This window comes from Phymastichus coffea, unplaced genomic scaffold, assembly GCF_024137745.1.
Source record: "Phymastichus coffea isolate CEN01 unplaced genomic scaffold, Cenicafe_Pcof_1.1 PCOF00015, whole genome shotgun sequence".
NCBI lineage: Eukaryota > Metazoa > Arthropoda > Insecta > Hymenoptera > Eulophidae > Phymastichus > Phymastichus coffea.
The window spans coordinates 3,935,193-3,960,369 of NW_026706826.1; the positions used below are offsets into that span (position 1 = coordinate 3,935,193).

Genomic DNA, 25,177 nt, shown 5'->3' on the forward strand with positions numbered 1-25,177 from the left:
TAAGCTACAAATAACCCCAAAACGCCTGTGTACTCTTCGTAATAGGATGGATCCCATATATACCTACACTATCCTCAAACAGCCACATTACCCACCATAGATTAGCCCTAGACTGGCTATAACTTACACCGAACAGGTATAGAGCCCTCGCCGTTCTGGCTTACTCTGTAGTGTCTAGAAAATTGCCACACTACCTAGCTAAAAACCTATCTGTCCTGCTTGATAGTGTCATTACCCGGCGCTTGAGTCGCCATCCACCATGGGAATTTGCATAAAAAGCTCCTTGAACTGAGGCCTGGAACCATTTATTAACGATCCTTGCACAAAGGATACTCAATTCATTAAGCGTGACCCTGTTCTTCACTAATTAGATCACTGACTTCAAGAATTGGACACGTGACCTGTTTTTAAATTACAAGGCTGGAGCATGGATTAAGAGAGCAACTCGCAAAAACCTAATGCCGGTGCCAGCACTGTCTGATTACACTCGCATACCAAACAAGGTCAATCCAGTCGCGTTCTCCCAAAATTATCCAACCTTCCACAAATACCCCACTATCGACCTTTGGTTCATCAAATAGCTAATTAAATTTAGCTATTTTTAGCCAAACACACGTCTCTCCTCTTTTACGCGTTTCTTCTTTCAATGTGTTTTGTAAAATAGGTGCCATCGCGTTTCTATTATTTTTATTATTTTATTATTTTTATTATTTTTATTATTTTTATTATTTCTTATCTTTCATTATTGTTATCATTGTTGTTTATCTGTTATTTTCGTTATATTTTTTATATACTTTTATTTTATTATATTTTATATATTTTATTCTATTTTTATATTTATATACATATTCTGAGTCACCTTATCATTGTTGCCATTGTAAACTCGCTGCTCACCGTACATACAATTCACGCATTTATCTAAAATTATCTTCTTTGAATAGTTAAATGCGTTAATATTTATTCTTACATCTCTTCTTTTGTCATTATATAAATTTTATTATGTTTGATTTGTACATTTCTAAACTGCCAGATGGGGTTCCACCTCATTGGCGCAATACACGAACTAATCTAATCTAATCTCTCTTTCTTTGCTCTATCTCCTTTACTTTTATTGTCGCCTTCGATTATCATTATGGGCCGTTGAAAGAAAACAAACCGCATTAGGCGCACTCTAGAATGCGCCCGACGTCGGTTGCTAGACCAGTCGAGGAAAGGAAAGCAGAGGAAAGGGAGGGAGCGCTGCACGATAAATCGCCTGCTCCCGTCACAATGGAAATGTAAAAATGGCGGTTCTTCATAATAACTTTTTGTTCATTAATATATTTGTCAATATAAGTCGCTACTCCACTGTACAATAATGCAACATGGTGATTTTTTAGTTTTCTAAATCGATAATTACGATATTGACATTAGATTTGCAAAATTAAATATTTTTTCAACACGTAATATTTTCAATAGTTTTTGAGGTCGCCGATTAAAAATTTAACATCAAATTTGTAAGATTGATTTTTTAAACATAATTTTTTAAAAACTATTGTTGCAAAATTGGATATTTTTTGTAAGTCGTTGTTAATAATAAATCATGAACTTAACTGGGAAAAAAACAACATACATCTATTCACATGTATTTTAATACGTTGAATCCGAATTTCTAGTCAGTTTTACTCCAGCACTTAAGGTTCAAGGGCATTTGAAGGTTAGATTCGAAAAAAAGTCGTTTAAAAGAATGTAACTAGTGTTTCTATAGTTTTAAGGATTACTGAGTTTGAATCTGGAGTTTATTTGATCTTGTCATGTCTGAATTAAGATCATTTAAACGTCAAATGTAAATATCATGCAAAAAAAGTTAAATTTTGACCGCAGATTCGGAAAGTACAGAAAATTTTATGTTGAGATATTATATTTTTATTTTGTCTTTCTCTTTTTTTCAACAAATACCTGAGGTAAAATGTAGTCAGTAATATACGTAAACATATTATTGATTAGACTGAAAATAGTAATAATTTTAAGGTTTATATGGTAATAATTTTAAGGTTTATTTTGTATTATATTATTTCATTACATGAAAGTAAGGGAAAACATAATTTAAAATTGATATTCCATTTTTTCAGGACTCTGTCGTCTTTGAATAAAGATGACATTTCAATTACTTATACTTGTCAAAATTCGAGTGTACAAATGTTGATAAAGATATTGCAAAATCAAAAGGATGAAAATTGGATGTTACCAGTGATGAATTTGATGTGCTTAGAACTGAGATTATTAGCTATAAGAGCGGAGCAGGCCAAGAAAAGCAAAAATTTGAAACCGGGAGAAACGTTAGAAAAATGTGCAGAATGTTTAATGAGTTGTTTTAGAATATGTGCAGCAGATAATCGTAGTTCCGAAGATGACACTAAACGTTGGGGAATGCTTTCACTTGTAAATCAACTTCTCAAAGTTTATTTTAGGATAAACAAACTACATCTTTGTAAGCCATTGATAAGAGCTATAGAATCATCAATCTACAAAGATCATTTCTCTTTAGCCCAACAAATAACTTATAAATTTTTCGTAGGTCGAAAAGCTATGTTCGATAGTGACTATAAAACTGGTATGTTTATTATATATTTCTTACAGATTTAATAATATATTTTTGAAAAATACAATATTTTAGGATACTCAATTGAAGTTTTCAATATTATTTCAATAAAATCAATTGTTTCACGTGAACAATTCAGTAATGTGCTGAATTGTTCACGTATAAATTAGATTGTACGTGCATGTGTGCGTATATGAGTGTGTAGCTGTGTATCTGTATCGCTTCAATCTACTGTTTTGTTTTCCTCGTGGAAGCAGCTGCAAAGCATTACGTTGTGGAGACTATCATATTGCAGAAGGCCCTTTCAAGTCTTAGGTCTGTCATTGTTATTTCTTCGCCTCTTCTGATAATGTTTAATCTTTCAATAATGTTCTTCCAAAGAGTAATGCTGTTCCATTAATTTTGGGAGATAAGCATACACTTTTCGAATACTTCCGGAATCATGAGATCTTTAATCTCATTTGATTTTTCGTGCCCTTCCTTGAAACAAGAACATTAGAGGAGAACGTGGTTCAAGTTTTTGTTAATATCCGGACATGTCGGATAAATTTCAGAAGAGATGAGAATTACAATCAACCCTTGTGATGCGTCCGCTTCCGATTTTATATAACTGTAATATGCTATAGAACATAAAAAAATAAGACACGTATTTTTTTTATCGGCGGAGAAACGTTTATATGTGGTGAAAATAGCCGTTAATAATCACCTCTGAAAATAAACTTTTCATTATATCTCTAAAAATAATTGGATATTAATATAATTCCAACGCTAAACTAATTACTAGGTAATAGCAATTGTATGACAATTGTTTGTACCCTTTTTTACAAACTTTTCGAGTACCAGCTTTTCAAAATCGCTTAAATTAATTTATAATATACATTTTTGTAAAGTAAACCGAAAATTTTAGTTGAAATGTTCGGAAATTTCATCAGAAAATCGTTTTATGGGGGTTACGAACCCTTATATTCACAAAATTTCAAAGTTAAAAAAAAATATGTCTTCGTAGAGTAGCTACAATATTTGAAGCTAAACAAAGTTTATATAGATTTTAAAGTGTGAAAATAATCTTTATGGTTTTTCTCTAAAAATTTATTCTTATGAATATTGTAAAAATCAATTTGAATATTCATATAATTGTAATTCTAACTTTTTTTCATATGTACAGATTGTCTTATAAAAATTATTTCTGAATTTAGGGGTAAAACATACATTTTTTAGTAAAAATATTTTTTGACATGATAACCTCCAAGAAATTATAAATTTATTTTAAATAAATTACAATATACTATTACGAAAAAATCCTATTAGAAATAAAAATATTTTGTCTGCAAATTTTAAAATAAAAAAATATATTTAAGTTGTAAAAAGTACTCATAGTAATAATGTCAGAAAGAAAACGCAATTTATATCATTTATAAAATATTCATAAAATGATTATTCATCGATAGAAATTGAAACAATTATACAGTAATTTATAAAATGGTCTTCTTTTGCTCAGGCAATACCAATGATACAATTTTAATTATAAAACAATTCAACATGTTCTGTAATATTAGTTACAGTACATATGTTAATTTGTGCAATAATGAAATTCTTTGAAATGATGTTTAAGGCATAGAGATTTTCGACATCATGAATATCTAATAATAGCAACATTTGTACATCTAGGTGCTTCATATGAAGCTTGATCTGTTTGCGTAAATGTAAATTTAACAACGTTTACAAAATGGATAGGATTTTCGTCTATACTTTTAAACCAACTGTATGTAAAAAGATTGATATATCTAGATGTAGACAGTTGATTGTGAGTAAGTGTTTGTAATTTTATAATATTGTTTCTCAAATTTTAATTAAAATCTTCATTTAACAATATCACACTATTGGAGAAATACCTGACAAAGTTTTTCTCAATTATAAAACGAAAAACATCTAAAGATTGTAACTTTGATGTTGTACCTTTGGGTAACATTAAATATGGATATGTTTATCTTTGACAGTAACTTCTCGAACAGTTTCTCGACAATGTCCATTCCATGAATTTATTTGAAGTACACTTTTACTTACAATTTTACCCACATTATGATAAAAGATCTCTTTTAACCAGGTTTCAAAATGTTTCGTAAACGTAATAAATAATTAATAAATCGTATAAAATTTGTATTTTAGACTATACATAACTTTAGTCATTTTTTCAGATTGAACAATACACTCAACTTTTTTGTTCCTTTCTCTATTAGTGTTCGTCTAGAATGAATTTTCTAACTCAAATTCACTTTGATCAGAGTTGTAGACATTATCTTATTCATACTAACGGATATAATTTCATGTTTTATCTACAAATTTGTTTACTTCATCTTTCAACTTTGACTCATCACGTAAAGCTTCTGTGATAATGAATTTATTTATTTTTCTGTCCACTAATCTATGCACTTTCTTAAATTTATATATCCAAGAATTGATAGCTTTAAATCGTACGTCGTGGTACCTCATATTATTATTGGCTTGTAGTGCTCATTTGCGAAGAATACACAGGATGACAAAATTTCAAAAATGGAAAAATCCAGAAACCAGACAGTACGTTCCCAAACGTTTTTGGAGTGCTGAAACCGAATCGGACCTCAGAATTGCTCCTTCACCCTGGGTTTTTGAGAAATCCTAACCTAAAAGTTCAAAAAACACGATTTTTCACTATATTTCGCGTAGTATTACGTCGTAAGCCAATTTTATTTTAAAAAACGAATAATGCTATCTCAAAGTACTACTCTTACCCTTCAAAATCCTTTTTTCAGATTTAAAAAATCTTTTTTTTCCATCGAGATATCGTAGATTGAATTTGAGTGATTTAGCGATTTAGTTACAGCACGAAATAGTGGCGAATTTCTGAATAAGAAGTTATAGTGTAATTATATGTTTTTTGGGTCACTGAATCCAAATGTAACGTCAGAATGACTCTAGAATCTCAATTCCCTTAACCCTAGAGCCCCATAACCTGCGACGCTGTAACCCCTGACCGACATACTCCAAAGTCCTTAACTCTCGAGCCCTTTAACCTGCTGCGGTATAACCCCCGCCCCTCACACCCCAATTTCCTTAACCCTCGAGCCTTGAACCTACGAAGCTATAACCCCCGGTCCTATCGAGGGTTAAAGAAATTCGGGTTTGATGGACGGGGAATACCGCTGGGTCAATGGAACAACGATAGACGTCATTTCTGCGGTAAAAGAAGGTAGAAGAATTTGTGTCTGTGATAGGAAAATTCATATCCAACTTACGTATACAAGTACAATTTACGTTTACATACAAGTGTCTATAACTTGCGAAATCGATCAGCTAGGATTTTTAATCTTACATTTTTCTGGTCTACTAACGATGAAGAAAGTATCTACGTTAGCAGATATCGGATTCACTTAGGGCCTACATTTCCTTACTTGAGGATAACCGTGTATGACATTGCTCAAAAACAACAAATTTTTGTGCTTCGTTCTTCATCCGTGTTAGGGATCGTGTTTGAACGGCGGGCTAACGGATAAGTCACTGGAATTGAATTTTTGGTATTATTTCTCGTACAACACTGCGTGCAGTACTTTCATTGATTTTTATTATAACTTCATTTTTCAGAAATTTTATCATTACCCCATTCCGGTATTAGAATAAGTTTATAATATTATTCGTGTTTTAACACTGCTCGAAAACTCCAAGTTTTTGTGTTCTACTCTTCATCCGTGTTAGAGATCGTGTTTGAGCGGCAGGCTAACGGAGAAGTCACTGGAATTAAATACTTTCTATTATTTCTCATATAAACTGCGTGCAGTACTTTTACTGATCTTTATTATTACTTTGTCTTCTAGAAATTTAATTATATTTACCCATTCCGTTATTAGAATAAGTTTATAATATTACTCGTGATTTCCAATTAACTTATAAGTTATTGAAGATGTCGGCATGTAGAATTCCATGCAAAGGAAAAATCGATTCCTTTTGTAATATCTGCGGTAAATATGAGGTAGCTCGACTTCGTCGATCAATCACTGATATCATTAAAGATCAGTTTGAAGAATGTTACGAGATACCTATGAAGAATTTAGACAAACCATGGGTTCCTAAATATATTTGTGAAGACTGTCGCCGAAGTTTGAAAAACTGGAATAAAACTAAAACCGAAGTTGTTCTCCAACCAACAATATGACGTGAACCTAAAAATCACCATGATGACTGTTACTTTTGTAAATGTGATACTTTAGGTTTTAATCATAATAACAAAGCTTCTCTCCTTTATCTGAACGTTTCTAGTGTAACAGCAGCTCAGAATGGAAAAATAGAAAGAAAAAAAATTCTGATTCTGAGCCAAAAAAACTTCAACCAATAGAAGTTCCGGTAACAGACAAAAGCAGCAGTAGTGATGAAGAAGATTTTTCTGACTCAGAAAAGCCCAAACTTTTCGACCAAAATTCTTTGGATGATCTGATCCGTGATTTGAATCTTCCGAAAGATTCTTCAGACCTCTTAGCTTCAAGACTAAAAGAAAGAAATCTTTTATTACCTGAGACAAAAGTTTCTATTTACAGGAAGAGAGATATTAAATTTCGGCCATATTTTACTTGCGTGGATAACCTTGCTTACTGCAACGATATAAAGCATCTCATCAGTTTATATGGAGTGCAAGGAGGTTATAATCCAGAGAACTGGCGACTCTTCATGGATGCATCTGTACAAAGTCTCAAGGCAGTACTTCTGCACAATGGGAATGAGTATGCAGCTATTCCCATTGCTCATTCCACTGTGATGAAAGAATCTCACGATAACTTTCGATTCCTTCTTGAGAAAATCAATTACAATGAACACAAATGGCTCGTTTGTGGCGATTTCAAGATGATCAATATATTAGTTGGCTTGCAATCTGGAAATACGAAGCACCCCTGTTTTTTGTGTCTCTGGGACAGTCGTGCACGAGAAGAACATTGGGTTCGGAAAGAATGGACGAAAAGAATTGGAATGGTTGTTGGATCACACAATGTCATCCATGAGAACCTTGTTGATGCTAAATATATCTTGTTACCTCCACTCCATATAAAACTGGGCTTGATGAAGCAATTCGTCAAGGCACTAGATAAGGAAGGCGAATTTTACAAGTATCTTCAGGGCAAATTTCCTAAATTGTCTGAAGCGAAAATTAAGGAAGGCATATTTGTAGGGCCAGACATTCAAGCACTTATGAAAGATGATGAATTCCTCTTGACAATGACGACTAATGAGAGAAATGCTTGGATAAGTTTCAAAAGTGTCAGCGAGAATTTTCTCGGAAACCACCGGGACCCTAAATACAAAACTATTGTGTCGATAATGCTACAGAATTTTCAAAAATTAGGGTGTTTGATCAGCCTGAAAATACACTTTTTGTTTTCACATTTGAAATACTTTCCGGACAATGTTGGAGCGTTCAGTGAAGAAATGGGTGAAAGATTTCATCAAGATTTCAGAAACAAAGAGGAACATTATCAAGGTAGATGGATGAGAGCATGATGGCTGACTATTGCTGGGATCTACACCGACACGATACATTGACAGATCAACATAGACACAAATCTCTTAAACGTTCATTTCAAGATAAACGACAGCGTTTTCATAAAAAGAAGAAGTGAAAAACTGTAGGGTTGCAGATATTCAGATGCACCACTCACAAACTAAATAAATGAGATTTAAAACGGGTAATTGAAAGCTGCGTAGAATACAAGGCTTGGATATTGAAGGGATTGAAATGTAGAGACATACGGTTATACGATATTAGCTTGAAGTGCTGATTGAGGAAATTCTGGCAAAGGAGTCTGAGGTTGCAGACTTGCAGGGCTCGGGGGTTGAATATAATTTGGAGGCTTTGAGGTATTCTGCGTAGCGAATTTCGGTATGAGGGTTGGGGGTTATAGCGTCGCGGTAATAGGGCTCGAGGGTTGAGGAAATTGGGGTGTGAGGGTCGGGGGTTATAGCTTCGCAGGTTAAAGGCTCGAGGGTTGAGGAAATTGGGGTATGAGGGTCGGGGGTTATACCGCAGCAGGTTAAAGGGCTCGAGGGTTAAGGAAATTGTGGTGTGAGGGTCGGGGGTTATACCGCAGCAGGTTAAAGGGCTCGAGGGTTAAGCAAATTGGGATGTGAGGGTCGGGGGTTATACCGCAGCAGGTTAAAGGGCTCGAGGGTTAAGGAATTGGGGTATGTCGGTCAGGGGTTACAGCGTCGCAGGTTATGGGGCTCTAGGGTTAAGGGAATTGAGATTATAGAGTCATTCTGACGTTAAATTTGAATTCAGTGACCCAAAAAACATATAATTACACTATAACTCCTTATTCGGAAATTCGCCACTATTTCGTGCTGTAACTAAATCGCTAAATCACTCAAATTCAATCTACGATATCTCGATGGAAAAAAAAGATTTTTTAAATCTGAGAAAAGGGTTTTGAAGGGTAAGAGTAGTACTTTGAGATAGCATTACTCGTTTTTTAAAATAAAATTGGCTTACGACGTAATACTACGCGAAATATAGTGAAAAATCGTGTTTATTGAACTTTTAGGTTAGGATTTCTCGAAAACCTAGGGTGATGGAGCAATTCTGAGGTCAGATTCGGTTTCAGCGCACCAAAAACCTTTGGGAACGTACTGTCTGGTTTCTGAGTTTTTTTCCTTGTCGGCTTGTGTTATTCATGAATAATATTGCCTACTTTTATAAACTTTAAAAAATTGTTTAGTACAAATTCAGAAATTGCATTTAGTTTATTATTGCCTTTATTGATTTGATTTGATCAACGACGTAATTGTCGTTTAGATGATACTTTTTAATACTTTTGTCTAACAGTGTCGATGCGAAAATTTCTCGTCTTTGTAGATCTCCAGTATTTATCTGCTTTTTTTTGTATTCATCATTTCATTTTTCATCATTTACAGTATATTCATCAGAATCAGTAGACAGTTTGTACCATATATTATCTTCAACGGCCATAGCTTCACAAATTTTTAAATTCTTTTTCAAATTCGATTGTATTATTTTCTAGAGCTTCCATTTCGTTAAAATTATTCATAACATTCAAAAGAATTTTTTCAATATTATAATTCTTATTCTATATGGTTGACCCTTTCAGGGGTACATTTTTCTGCTACACTCAGCCCGAACTCGAAAGACTATATAAAAGTCGGGGTCACTGATTACGAATCCGAAGTCCAATTTTCAAAATTAAAATAATATAATACATAATTTTCAAACTGAAGCATATATAAATTAAAATTTGTGTACTTGGGTTTTCGGAGTTGCTGATTATGAATCTGAAGTCCAATTTTCAAAATTTAAAATGGCGGATTCGTAATGAGCAAGCCTATAAATACCCGTATACTATCTTTCAAGTGAAATACTCAGAAAACCGCAATTCTAATATAAAATAGCCGTCATATTAGGTTGGATTTTTCAAATTTTGATACCGGATTCGTGATCAACGCTTTCAAAAGCCCTTTTATACAAATTTTCATATAATTATCTTGAAAACTCTGTCCAAGACCGAATTTATTCGAAAAAACTGAAAATTTTCCGTCTTTGATTGTTTATAAATAATTAAATAAATATATTTTCAATTTATTAATCAAAGCATTACGAAGCCTAAGTACTAAGGATGGTACAGAAATTCATTAAATTTATTCGAGAGCGATTGAGCTTAAAACAGTCGTGGTATGGATAAAAAACTGAAAAAATTTAGGTTTATCATATATGATGCGATGCCCCTGAAAGGGTTAATAGGAGTTTCTTGTATATTCATAACTTTTGGATTGATTTTCATTGTTGTGAAATATTAGAATACTTACAATTAACACAATTGAAACATAAATACTTATTATTAGACGCTTCTGATAGATGTTGTTTTTTATTATGAAAATGTCTCATTAGACTAATCTTATACTTATAAGAGTACAAGTTATCACCGCAATTAAGTAAACGAAAACAGCAGCTTATCAAAGTATAAAAATACCAGATGCCACCCACACACATTCTTCTTCTCCTTCAGAATATCTCTTTGCACTTATCATATCAGTAAGAGTTATCACAAGAATTTCACACACGAAAATTACACTTTTTAAATGTAAAAATTTCAACACTTAAGTGTACAAATAATAGTCATAGAACTGCCGTTTTATTGTTTTCATGCTTTCAAATATATACAAACCTCGTTTATCTTTAAATTTCAAATCTATTTTACAAAGGAATATTTTTTTATTAACTTTGAAATTTTGTAAATGCGGGTAACTGACATAAATAGATTTTTTGATAAAATTTCCGGAGTACATTGTTGAAATGAAGTATGTGGCGGGGAAATGGGGGGGGGGGGTCTCAGACACGCACTTGAAAAACTTCTGCCACAAGGCCTGAGTGGATCGTTTCCCCAACTAATAATATAGGCGCCAGACATCTGTTCTTAGGTTATGGCAATTGTCGGGGATAGGGTCAGAAATTGAAGGAGGTTTTATCTGCCCACTGTGCGACTGCACAGAGCGGGCAAATTGGTGACCTCACGCCGATAACTTTTCTTCAAGCCGTGGTACCAATCAATCGTTGATTTTCTCCGCCCTCTCGCGTCCTGGAAGTGTCGGCAGCTCAGGATACAATTCTGCCTCGTCTCTAGTCGGAGATTAGCTAAATCTAGCGCGTAGATCACCTAACGTTCGAAACTAGTAATGAGTCCTCACTACAGGCTGTTCACGACTGAAAATAAAATCAGTGTGCAGGAAGGAAAAAGTCAACGAGGCGTTAATAACAGAGATGGATTACACTTCACTTTCCATTGTAATAGCGTCGGCGTGCAATGCCGATATATTCACTACTATTACCAATTATTTATAAAGGGGGAAGGCAAGGGAGGCGGTTTATCGCTCCAAGCAAAGCAGGAAGGAGAACAGCGGACAAATGATTTCACAAACAACTCGTTGATAAACCGTTTATTACAACGCACTACCTAAAGTGCCGGCGAAAGTACAAATACTTATTAACAATAACGCGCAAACTTAATCTAAGCGAGATGACCGGCACATTAGCGCCATGTCACCTCGTTAACCGGCTCAAACAATTACTTAAATTACACACTGCCGAAAACTACGCCGGCTCGGAAAAGCCTGGCGTAGCAACGCGAACCATGAGAATCGCCGAGGAAAGAAAGAGATATAGAGAGAGAGAGAGGAATCGGTGACCTGACCAATTTTGGTGGACGTCGCTGTTGCTGGCAGCCTTGAAGGTGTCCCACCGGCGGCTAGGCTGGAAAACCCCTGGCTGCTGCGTGGCCGGCAACCTGGCAGGAAAAGGCTGTCGGGTGTTGCCCCGATGACGGCTTCTTGCAGGGCAACTGCTGCGTCGCTGGCAGAGGAAGTCCCGTCCAGCCAATCTGCTGAGGAATGCTGACTTCTTCCCGAACAAAGGGCAGGCAGCGATGGTCACCAACTAACTCGTACGACTCGTAAGACTGATTGCTGTCGCGCGCGTCGCGTAACTCACTGTCGCGAGTGCATGAGAGCCGGCTTCTCCTTCCACTCTCGTGCGTTGCTGAAAAATAAAAGGGCTGGCATCAGGCACGTGAAAATAACGTGCGCTTGATGCCGGCCGTGCGCCTTTGCCTAGGAAGGAGAGGGAGGCAAGCACACGGTGCAGGCCATGACGAGCCTACACCGTCACACCTTTATTCGGTGGCTAGGGTACAGAGTCGGTCAGAATTGGCGGATGATTAGCGCGGCTCGACACGATTTAACACATTGCGGCAACGGATCCACGCGTCCCGGCGAATCAAACACACGACGAACTATACGCGCGGTCCCCAATTTGTGACGGCGATTAGTACTTCACATAGCTATCTAAATCCCATACTTCTTACACTCAAGCTAGTTCGAGAAATGGCGGTTGGTCAGCACGACTCAGTCAGAACACTCTATTCCCGGCGTTGACGGATCCACGCGTCACGATGGAATTATTAGCACGACAAATGATGCACAGCACCCCACAACTATCACTACTGAGCGGCACTTTGCCTACTTACAGATTACAGCTGCAGACTCACTCGGTGAAAATACAAGGTCCGCCGATGGTCTCAGCTATTATTGGAATTGCGTATATCGGAGCTCACGATCAGCTGCAAAATGGACAAGAAACAGCTCTTCAGAGCATTCTCTTCAAAGTTTCAGAGCAGAAACAGATAATGTACGTAAAATCGTGAAAAATGGTATTTCCGCGGTGTTTCGCGTTTGGTGCGAATGGAACCGCATTGATATCTTAATTTTGAAATACATATTTTCATGTACTTTTTAATGAGGAATCGAATGGTATAGTTGAAAAGTTTACGAAATCAAGATGACATGTCGAAAAATTAGAAAAAAAAGAAAAAAGTCAAAAAAAAGTGAAATGTTTTGATGAAAAGTGACTTTTCGAAGGCTTTTATAAGTTAGAAATAAGAATAGAAGAGCATGTTTATTAGAATTGTAGATGTTTATTAGAATTGTTTATAGATATTTTATTAGAAAATTTTCTCAAAAATAAAACTAAAAAAAGTTCGTTTAAATATATTGAGGTTCGGCTGAGCTATAGGCAAAAGAATGAAAAAAGTTATGAAAAACGGTTTTTGGCGTCTCATCTTGCCCCAGGTTCATCTTATTAGCTGAAAATTTGGAAAAAGACTTCTTTTCTTATGCCAAGTACGGCCTCATAGTTAGTTTATGAAAATGGTTTGAAGCCTAAATCAACATTGAAACCTGGCTATACTCTTTCGAAAATGATTGATGTAATAAAGATGATATAAAAAGCCTGGCATACGCTTCTTCAGGTAGTTCAAAATTAGAGCTCTGTGCACTCATCATTTCGTCAATTGGGTGTTTTACATATTACTTTTACTTATCTTGTTAACTTTTGCTGTAAACCTGCTTAAACCTTCGGTTATTTTTCAATAAATATTACCTACTGGTTATAAAGCGAGACTTATTTATTCCAACATCACCTGACTTGATTTGCAGACGTATTCAATGACACTCTTCGAGGAATTGTAATAAACTATTATTTATTACATTTATTTTCATCTGCATTTACAACTCAAGATGTATTAATCAATACATTCACAAATAAAGTGAGGCATATCCCATGAGGTTCGTACTGGTACGCGTTGATTATTATTAATTAAATAATCAATTTTTAGCAATGTCCTAAAAATATTTTAACATATTTTTAATTGTCACAAAATTTTTTTTTGTGTACTAAAAATTTTTCTTTCAATGAATTTTGAAAAAATTGCTTTGTATTTTGTAACAAACCATATAATTTTTTCAAATCAACTTTTTTATATTGTTATTTTTATATACGTTGCAGGGCCTGGAGAGGGGAGAGCGCGGCCAGCGGAGAAGAGCGCGAGAAAGAGCGAGAGCGTGAGAGAGAGCGAGAGAGGAAGAGGAGCAAGCGAGAACGCGGAAAGTGCGGCCCGCGCCGCGAAAATTGGGAGAGCCCTGGAAGTATTGAGGGCAGTTGAGGAGTGACCGTATGGTAACCAGGTCACGGGGTGAGATAACTTAGACGACGCGTCAAGGGAGAGGAAGTCCAGGATGAGCGAGAGAGAGTATTTGTGTGGCGAATCTCCGGCTGCTGTTGAGCAGCCCCACAGAAGACCAAGATTAGATGTTCAAGAAGCCGATCCCGGCCGCCAGCTGCCAACCAGCCGCCACCGATGGTCCAGCGATCACCGCTGCCAGCAGGACTGCGATTTCGGCGACGCCGCCTCTCCACAAGCGAGCCGTGGGAGGAGCTACCTGGTGGATCTGATTTTGTTTCTTCCGCGATCTCTCTCTCTCTCTCTCACGTGCCAGCTCTCGCCCGACGCAACGCCGTGAATTGAATTGTCGCGCGTGCTGGTTGAGCGAATCCGCTCCTAAAGTATTATAAACTTGTCGCGTACGATAGTTGAGCGCCTACGCTCCTATTCGCCGCCTACTGTCGCGTTCCGTGGATGGAGCAAGCGCACTCCATCGTGATTTGTAAGATTCCGTAGTTGTTATTTCGTTGGCGTAAATAAAGGGATCGCCTTTCTGTATTTATTCGATTTCTTCTATTCACCTTTCCCGTCATCGCGGTAGATTCACGCCTGTGGAAGTCAGCGCCGGCTTCCTTTACCGGTAGAGGACCCTTAAATAACTCACAAGGGGCACAGTAGTGCCGCACTCGGCCGTGTCTGTAAGGATATTTCTTCCCCCTTTGCATATTTTACGAGTGGCATTACAGATATACACAATAAAATTAGACGCTTGACTCCAAAACTTTTATATTCGATAATTGCTGAGTTGTAATTTCACAACTCAGCACTCACCAAAATTTCAAAGAGTGCATCGTACTGCTACGCAATGCTTTTTATGAAGTGAATTGTACTGCTGAGCCTAAAATAAATTTATTTCATATTCTAACACACCTTCTCAAACCGTCAAAACATTCGAATCAAGCACTTGGGCTTCCTCGCACACCATACAGGGCTTTTTCAAACTTATATACTTTATCTGTTTCATCATCATAACCTAATGGTTGTTTCACAAATACTTCTAATTTAACGTAACCGTTTAAAAAAGCTGTTTCTACCTCCATTTGCATAATCATTAATCTGTTTTGATAACAGTAAGACATTAATAATTTTAAGGTTTGTACTCTAACTACTGGTGAGTATAAATCTTCTAATACTTCAATTTGTTAAAAACCTCTTCCAATAAGTCTTGCTTTCTTTCGATTACCAGATTTATTTGTGAAGACCCACTTTAAATCTGTTATTTTTCTATTTCTAGGTTTTTCAACCAATTTCCAAGTTTTGTTTTTTAATTAAGCAATCCATTTCTTTATTTATAGCATCTTTCCACAAATCATTTTCGTGCCTATTAATCGTTTCTTCGTACGTTGAAGGGCTATCAGCACTGACAACGTTTACAAAATGAAATTTGAAGTAACAAAACTTGCAGTATGCCGATCAGGCATTTTCCTATCCCTTTTTAACCTTTTTAAGGTTAATATATTTTTATCTTTTGGATTTGATATAGTTTTCGTTATTTATATTTCCATTGTTATTAAAATATTCATAATCATTTTCATTATCATTTTCGTTACCTTCAAATTCAATAAGGTTTTCATTGTTTTCAATTATGTCAACATGTCTTGTTTTAGTGTTAAAACGTTAATTTTTTAACGTTTAACGTTTTTTAACGTTTAACGTTAAAAAAAAAATTTTTTTTTTTAACGTTTTTTAGAATTGAAATTTTTCTAGAAAAAAAACTGAAATTACATATATTTAATAAAATTAGTAAGTAACTAGTATTTATAACTGAATGGGCTTACAAACAATGATAACAAGATACATTTATTGAACCATAATTTATTACTTACTCAGAATAGATTAACATAATTTGGTTACAATTTTTCTACAAAATTTATTTATTACAACGTTTCAATAATAACATAACAATAATAATTTCATTTTTTATAATACTAATAACGCTTGTAATTAATATATTATCACAATCTGAATATAAATTTCAGTTGTAAACAAAAACGAAACAATACTAATTATTTAAACGTTTATTTCATCGAAATGTCCTCCTTTGTTTGCTATAACTACTTTACAAATTCGAGGTATTCGTGCTACAAGTTTCTCTAAAGTTTCTGCACTTATTTGTTTCCACTCATTTTCTAAGATATTCCAAAGATCCTTCTGGGAAGTAGGTCCTACCTTCCTTACAGCTCTATTTAGATCATCCCACAACAGTTCGATAGGGTTAAGACGAGGAAGGTACGGTGGCCATTCCATCACAACTAATTTTTTTTTCTTCTCCAATTGAGCAAGATAACTTTTACATAACTTTTGAAGTATGCTTTGGGTCGTCATCTTGTTGGAACGTAAATTTGCGACCAATTATTCTTGTTCCGGAAGATACAACATTTTTTTCAAGAATTTTTTTGTAACCTTCTTTTTTCAACTTGCCATCAATTTTAAGAAAGTCACTAACCTTAGAACAACCAAAACAACCCCATACCATTACTGAGCCGCCACCATGTTCAACCGAAGCACACATATTTTTCTCTAAATGTTTTTGCTTATTTTTTTATTTTCAACTCTAAAGAAAAAACTCTCAAAAAAATGTAGTATTTTGCAAGAGCTATCAAATGCGCCACTCAGAATTAAAAATAAAAAAAAATTTTTTTTTCACGTTTTTTAGAATTGAAATTTTTCTAGAAAAAACACTGAAATTACATATATTTAATAAAATTAGTAAGTAACTAGTATTTATAACTGAATGGGCTTACAAACAATGATAACAAGATACATTTATTGTATTCGACGTTTGTAACAGAGGAATTTGCATTGTTTTCATTTTTAATGACTTTCTACAGTATTGTGCTCACCGATAATCACTGTGATAATCACTGAGTGTTTACGTGGTTTGATTTACTTGACTTTCATGAATGTATACATATAGCAGAGAAGACGTATGGAAATTCAGTCTCTTATCAGCTTTAATGAGTGAAATATCAATGTGTCCAATCTAGTCAGTAAATTATGCATGTATTTTTTGTTCATTAAAAATGACGAAAAAAGAAACTTAAGCATTGAAGAGCGATCTGAGATAGTAGCCTTGCATAAAGTGAATAAAAGTAATAATGAAATTTCCAAAATTTTGAATATTCCAAGAAGAACAGTTGATTATAACATTAAAAAATTCATAACTCAAGGAAATATCAAAAACAAAAAAATTTCAGGAAGGCCTAGGAAAACTACGAGTGCTACTGATAAACACATTTGTAGTACAAGTACACATAATCGAAGACTCACAGCACCCGAACTTGCTGTTGAAACTCAAAAAGCGTATGATGTTAAACTTAGTGTTACTACGATAAAGAGACGACTTCATGAAGATGGACTATACGGTCGAATAGCAATTAAAAAGCTTTTACTAAAACCGATTAATAAAAAGAAACGATTGGCTTGGGCCAGAAAACATAAAATTTGGATCATTGATGATTGGAAAAAAGTTTTGTGGTCTGATGAGAACAAATTCGAGGTTTTTGGTAGTAAACGCAGATGTTTTGTGCGGAGAAAAAATAAGCAAAAACATTTAGAGAAAAATATGTGTGCTTCGGTTGGCATGGTGGCGGCTCAGTAATGGTATGGGGTTGTTTTGGTTGTTCTAAGGTTGGTGACCTTCTTAAAATTGATGGCAAGTTGAAAAAAGAAGGTTACAAAAAAATTCTTGAAAAAAATGTTGTATCTTCCGGAACAAGAATAATTGGTCGCAAATTTACGTTCCAACAAGATGACGACCCAAAGCATACTTCAAAAGTTATGTAAAAGTTATCTTGCTCAATTGGAGAAGAAAAAAAAATTAGTTGTGATGGAATGGCCACCGTACCTTCCTCATCTTAACCCTATCGAACTGTTGTGGGATGATCTAAATAGAGCTGTAAGGAAGGTAGGACCTACTTCCCAGAAGGATCTTTGGAATATCTTAGAAAATGAGTGGAAACAAATAAGTGCAGAAACTTTAGAGAAACTTGTAGCACGAATACCTCGAATTTGTAAAGTAGTTATAGCAAACAAAGGAGGACATTTCGATGAAATAAACGTTTAAATAATTAGTATTGTTTCGTTTTTGTTTACAACTGAAATTTATATTCAGATTGTGATAATATATTAATTACAAGCGTTATTAGTATTATAAAAAATGAAATTATTATTGTTATGTTATTATTGAAACGTTGTAATAAATAAATTTTGTAGAAAAATTGTAACCAAATTATGTTAATCTATTCTGAGTAAGTAATAAATTATGGTTCAATAAATGTATCTTGTTATCATTGTTTGTAAGCCCATTCAGTTATAAATACTAGTTACTTACTAATTTTATTAAATATATGTAATTTCAGTTTTTTTTCTAGAAAAATTTCAATTCTAAAAAACGTTAAAAAAAAAATTTTTTTTTTTGAATTCTGAGTGGCGCATTTGATAGCTCTTGCAAAATACTACATTTTTTCTTGAGAGATTTTTCTTTAGAGTTGAAAATAAAAAAAATACAGCCCATTTTTTGAAAATCTTTGTTTTTGTATAAAACACCATATATCTCATAAAAAATAAAGGTAAAAAAATTTTCCGGATTTGGATTTTGTAGCTTTTTGAAAGCTCTATCGAATGGCTTATACAGTTTTTCCATCGTAGAATCCGTTATATATGACGTCACAAGTTGTACAAAAAACAAATAAAATCAATTATGTTTTACAACATTTGAAAGGTCTTGGCAAGATCTTTCAAATGTGACCCCACAGGATTTTCTAACTCTTATAGAAACTGAGCCATAAAACTCTAAAGTTTTGATGATTTTAGCAAGGGGATGGCAAATCTTTATGGACGGTAGTGTACATACCAGTATTTGTTTTCAATACTCATTAAGTAGCTTTCCAAAGTGCTTGGTTAAACTTGTTACTTGTCTTTGTCACTTTTTAACCATAAAAACTTCCTTTATGCTCTGCTACTATGTTCAAATAAAGTATGAGTCAAAGAGATTATTAATTCTTATAGCTATTTAATATATTTGAAGAGTAGCATTACAGACATACACAGTAAAATTAGACGCTTGACTTCGGAGCTATTAATTACATTCGGAGTTGTAATTACACAACTCAGCACTCACTAAAATTTCAATAGTACTTCGTACTGCTAAGCAATGTATTCTATGCAGTGCATTGTACTGTTGAGCCTAACATAAATTTATTTCATATTCTAACATACATCGACTAAAATTTTCCATTTCTTTATAAATATATATTTTAATTTAATTAAAGTGATTTGGAAAAGTGGCACTCGAAAAATTGTGAAAAGAGCAAAAAATTACAGCATGAAACTCTATAGAGTACAAACAATTTTAATAAAACTGCCATTTCATAACAATAAATTTGGCATTGGAATTATATCAATATTTAATTATTTTCAAAGAAATTAAGAAAAAAAGTTTATTTTCAGGGGTGATTTTTAACGGCTATTTTCACCGCATGTAAATGCTTCTTCGCTAATAGAAAAAAAACATGTGTCTTATTTTTTTATATTCCATAATATATTACAGTTACATAAAAATCGGAGGCGGACGCCTTGCAAAAGTTCCTTGTGATTCTCATCTCTTCTGCAATTCTTCATTGATCCTTCTGAACTAGTCGTTTTCTGTCATACTCCCACACCCTTTCGGTCGTCAGTAGGTTGATGGATAGTTGTTCCACTATTACCGACAAGGTAATGTCCGATACTGTAAAGTTAGTACATAACAATCTCAACAGTTTTATCCTGCAGGCTTAATGATAGAAGGCTCCTTGCTGACATTCTGCATTATAGCTTCGATCCAGATTAATGCTCCATAAAAAATAACGGTCTTCACCACCTACGTTAGTAGCATGTTTCGTGGTTGTTTTGATCCTCTAATATTTGACGTACCTACCAGTGCCCCAGTTTCTGATCTATTTTCATCCTTACGTTCAGAAGGTGTTATCTAAAGGAACTCGTTGCATCAATAATGACTGATAGTATTTAATATTGTCGGCAATCGTAATTCTTCATCTCTAATTATAAATTTAGTATGGAGTTTATGCTTAGTACAGATTATCACAACTGTCATTTATTCTGTTTCCAGACTCAATCCATGGTTATGGAGTAATTTTGCGATTACGTCCATTGTCTGTTATGTGAGATGATTCACTTTTTTGATAGTTTTAGCTATTATGATTAATCCAAAGTCATCTGCAAATGCTACCTTCAAAATTCTGCTTGGAAGTAGTTCCCGCAGCAGGTCATTCTATACCACATTCTGTAATAACAAACCCAATACTGAGCCCTGTGGCACATAATTTGTGATATTATAAATGCGTATCTTCTTCTCTAACGTATAAGAGGATTCGGTCTGATAAATAGATTGAGAACACCTTGCTGAGATGTAGAGGTACCCTTGTTGTCTCCAATACTTGCATCCAATAAGCGTTTGAACCTTAAGGTGAGCAGACGTGTTAAAACAGCGCCCTACCGGAAAAGCTATAGTTATAGCAATAGCAATAGCATATTAAGTGGTGACAGTTATAGGTGAAATACGTATAAACGGCCAAAATGGCCACAATTGTAATTGATGATTCGTCATCCAACAATAAAGACAAACCAGGAGAATGGAAAATCGTTTCTAACAAAAGAAGTCCAAAGCAGTCGAAGCAGCTCAGGGAATGAAACTCAAATTATTCAAATTAACAAACAAGCAAAATTAGACTACTGGCTAAGTAAAACAAGATTTGGATTCGAAATATTACAAGATGATAAAGAGGATAATCATAGTGAAGAGGAAAGGCAGGAAGTAACGAAGTAAACAAAACGATAAACAAATCTCTCCCGATCTTTGTTTACAACGTAGAAGATATCCAACCGTTAGATAAATTATTAAACACAATAACCAAAAATAATTATACAGTAAAGGTAATAGGGTAAGATAAAATTAAAATTCAACCAACAATATTGGAAAAGTATCTTCCGATAATAAATGCACTGGAAGAAAAAAAGACACAATTCTACACCTACCAGCGTAAAGAAGAAAAAGGTTTCAAAGTAATACTAAGAAGCATGCATCCGTCAGTTGATACTGAAGAATTAAAAGCTGCCATAGAAAATCACGGACACAAAGTACTAAGTATTCATAATATAAGGCATCGCATCACAAAAGCACCATTACCGCTTTTCACAGTTGAAATTGAACATGATTATAAAAGTCAGAACATTTACAAAGTAACCAAACTTCTTCACACAGTAATCGAATTCGAGCCACCAAACATAAAAAGAGAAATTCCTCAGTGTCAAAACTGCCAAGAGTACGGACATACGAAAAATTACAATTTCAAAATTGCAGTGTGTTAAATATGCTGAATATCATCAAACCAAGGAGTGTTCAATCAAACAAAAAATCAAAGATGTAATATGTGCAAACTGCAAAGGAAATCATACAGCAAACTATGAAGGTCGCCCGGTACGTAAGCAATTACAGCAAAAATTATTTCCCAAATTGCGTGAAAAAACATTTCAAAAGAATATGCAAACACATATAATCACAAACGCAAATTCAAATCCAAATGATAATAGAGTTAGACTGAACATAACATACGCACAGGTAATAGCTAAACATAACGACCAGAATGAAACAGAAACACCAAAACAAACAGCAGTACACACAGAAAAAAACAGTTGCAACAGCGATGAAAAGTCAAATAATAAACTCGAATAATTGATGGAAAAAATGACGTAAACAATGGACATATTGTTAAAATTAGTAACCACACTTATTAATAAATTAATATAATCATGTCAAATCTAAAAATTGCTATTTGGAATGCAAATGGCCTTGCGCGAAGACACCTCGAGTTAAGAGTATTTTTAATTCACGAAAATATTGATATTATGTTAGTTTTAGAAATACATTTTACCAGCAAAAATTTTCTCCACATACCAAACTACTCAGTACACAAAACAAATCATCCACTCGATAAAGCACACGGAGCTACTGCGATTGTAATCAAAACAAATATAAATCACCACCTTCACGTACATACTAGTGAAATCTACCTTCAAGCAATTAGTATAATCATCAAGGATAAAGAGGGACCGATTACAATATTAGCTGTTTACTATCCTCCAAAAAAAACAATCACAAAAGAAAATTGGACAGAATTCTTCAAAGCACTAGTACACCGTTTTATAGCAGGAGGGGATTATAATGCGGAGCACCCGTGGTGGGGATCTAGATCAGAAACTCCAACACCCAGAGGCAGAGTACTCTATGGATTACTACAAAAAATAAATTCACCCCGATATCCACCGCAGAACGAACATACTGGCCTACAGACTTGAAATATCTCCCGAACTTGATTGACTTTGCAATAGTAAAAGGGATAAGCAAAAATTATTTCGAAGCGGCATCATACCTAGACCTTACATCGGACCATTCGCCGGTAATAATTACTCTTCACCGTCAAGTACACAACAATGTAAACAAACACATAAACGTGGACTAGAAAAAATATGCTCTTTCCATAGATGAACGCATTATGTGTAATGTCCCACTTAAAACAACTATCAATATAGAAAGCTGCATAAATTCACTCAACGTTCTTTTATCTAACACCATTAATGACTGCTCTACAATAACAACCAGAAATAATACGCAACAAATCAACTCTTCTAAAATAGCCAAAAAAATAAAAAAAGAAAAAGATACCAAATAACCAGATCAAATCAAGATAAATCAAAACTCAACAAAGTAATCAAAGTCCTAAAGAAAATGCTACAAGAAGAAAAAAATACCCAAATACAAAATTATCTTACAACACTGAATCCAACAGAAGTAACAGACTACTCACTATGGAAAGCCACAAAATGACTTAAAAGACCAACATCATATATACCGCCTATCAGAAAACCGGATGGTGACTGGGCGAGATCGGATGAGGAAAAAGTTGAGACCTTCGCAAATCACCTTAGCACTGTATTCCAGCCACACCAAAGAATAATTACCGAACGGGAAGAAAAAATTTTACTAGAAGAATCTAATGCACAAGATAGCACTTCGATCAAATCGATAAAAATGAAGGAAGTATTACTCATTATTAATAATATTAAAAACAAAAAAGCTCCTGGATTTGATAGTATTACGGGAAAAATGATTAAAATACTACCCAAAATTGCGATAAGATACGTAGCGATTGTTTTTAATGCATGCTTACGTCTTTGCTATTTTCCTTCCCAGTGGAAAGTAGCTGAGATTGTACGAGTATTAATACCGAAACCTGGAAAACAACCAGAACTGGTAATGTCTTATAGACCGATCAGCCTTCTATCTTCACTATCAAAAATTTTTGAGAAACTAATAATAGCTAGAATGACCCCAATAATAGCAAACAGGAAACTTATCCCCGAGCATCAATTCGGATTGAGGAATAGTCACTCCACGACTGAGCAGGTTAACCGAATAGTGACTGGCTAGGAAGGTCATAGAGAACAGTAAGTATTGCACTGGATTATTTCTGGATGCCGCACAAGCATTCGACAGAGTGTGGCACGAAGAACTGTTATCCAAGCTTAAGAGTTTTTTCCCTGTGCGCCACTACGAGCTACTTCAGTCATACCTACAAAATAGAACTTTTCAAGTCAAAATAAACAAGTGTAAGTCAAAAAGCCATCTTATAAAGGCAGGAGTACCACAGGGCAGTGTTCTTGGCCCAACGCTATATTTGTTGTACACCTTAGACCTACCAATATCAAATGACATCGTGACAGCAACATATGCAGATGACACAGATGCAATTCTATCTGTACAACCAGAGGAAACAACAGCATCCAAAACGATTCAAAATTACATAGATAATCACCTTAAAAATTGGTTTAACTCCTGGAGAATAATAGTTAACGAAAGTAAATCAGTTCACACCACATTCACTCTCCGTAAAAATACGTGCCCATCTATTACACTAAATGACAAATACATTTCGCAAAAAGACCATGTCAAAAATACTTAAGCATTCACTTGGATAGAAGGTTGATATGGAAACAACATGGAAAGAAAACAACTAGGATTAAAATGGAGAAAAATGGACTGGCTTATGGGAGCAAAATCTGAGCTAACAATCGAAAACAAACTTTTGTTTTGAAAAGCAGTACTCAAACCAGTCTGGACCTATGGCATCTAACTATGGGGAGCCGCTTCGAGCTCGAACATCGAAATACCGGAAAGGTTTCAATCGCAAGTTGTACGCAGCATAACAAACGCGCCTTGGTTCGTGCCAAACTAGATTATTCGAAAAGACTTACAGATTACAACAGTAAAGGAAAAAATAACCAATTTCTACAAAAAATACCACACCAGACTGCAAAACCACTCAAACTAACTTATTAGCAAACTGCTCTCGGAAGAGATTACGAACACTAGATTTAGGAAACATAAACTGATGAACGACGAAATAGATTAAGTTAATTATGCAAAAACTTAAGTTAATTAAACAAAACCAGCATACTCACTGGAGTGTTCTATTATTTGTATTGTGTATGTCGAGTAGTAGAAACATGTGCTTATTGTCTCATTTTGTGAGACAGATTGTAAATTTACATGGAATTAAATAAAAAAAATACTAGCATGATATCGAGCAAGCTAGCCGAGATAACGTTTCTTATATCCATGGCCATTATTGCACATATTCTTCTAGTGCACTGACTATCAGTGAGTATCAGTGACTAACGTCACGACTCGATCTATGGAATCAATCGTCAGGCGCTCTTTTCAGAAGCCAAACTGATTTTCGGCAAGATCACCAGCTTTCCTAGTGGTTACCTCCAATCTAGTATATATTATTTATTCAAAAGGTTTACTCGTAATGTCTAATATGTCCAACGATCTATGAGAGGAAGGTTTTTCCCAAGATTTATTTCCAATAGGCAGACTACCCACTGTACCTTCTATCGGGCTGCAAGGCATTCCTGCTTCATGCAGGTATTCATATCTCCACATATAGCAGAG

General features: G+C 34.7%; 1 protein-coding gene across 3 annotated transcripts in view; it reads left to right on the forward strand.

Annotated features, from left to right (window-relative positions):
• LOC131675040 (PCI domain-containing protein 2) overlaps window positions 1-25,177 on the forward strand; it is a 455,195-nt gene that overhangs the window by 354,184 nt on the left and 75,834 nt on the right. For all 3 annotated transcript variants that reach the window (XM_058953865.1, XM_058953864.1, XM_058953867.1), the window contains exon 4: window positions 2,112-2,593. In XM_058953865.1, the coding sequence (XP_058809848.1) occupies window positions 2,112-2,593 (482 nt within the window). The remainder of the gene's footprint in view (window positions 1-2,111; window positions 2,594-25,177) is intronic.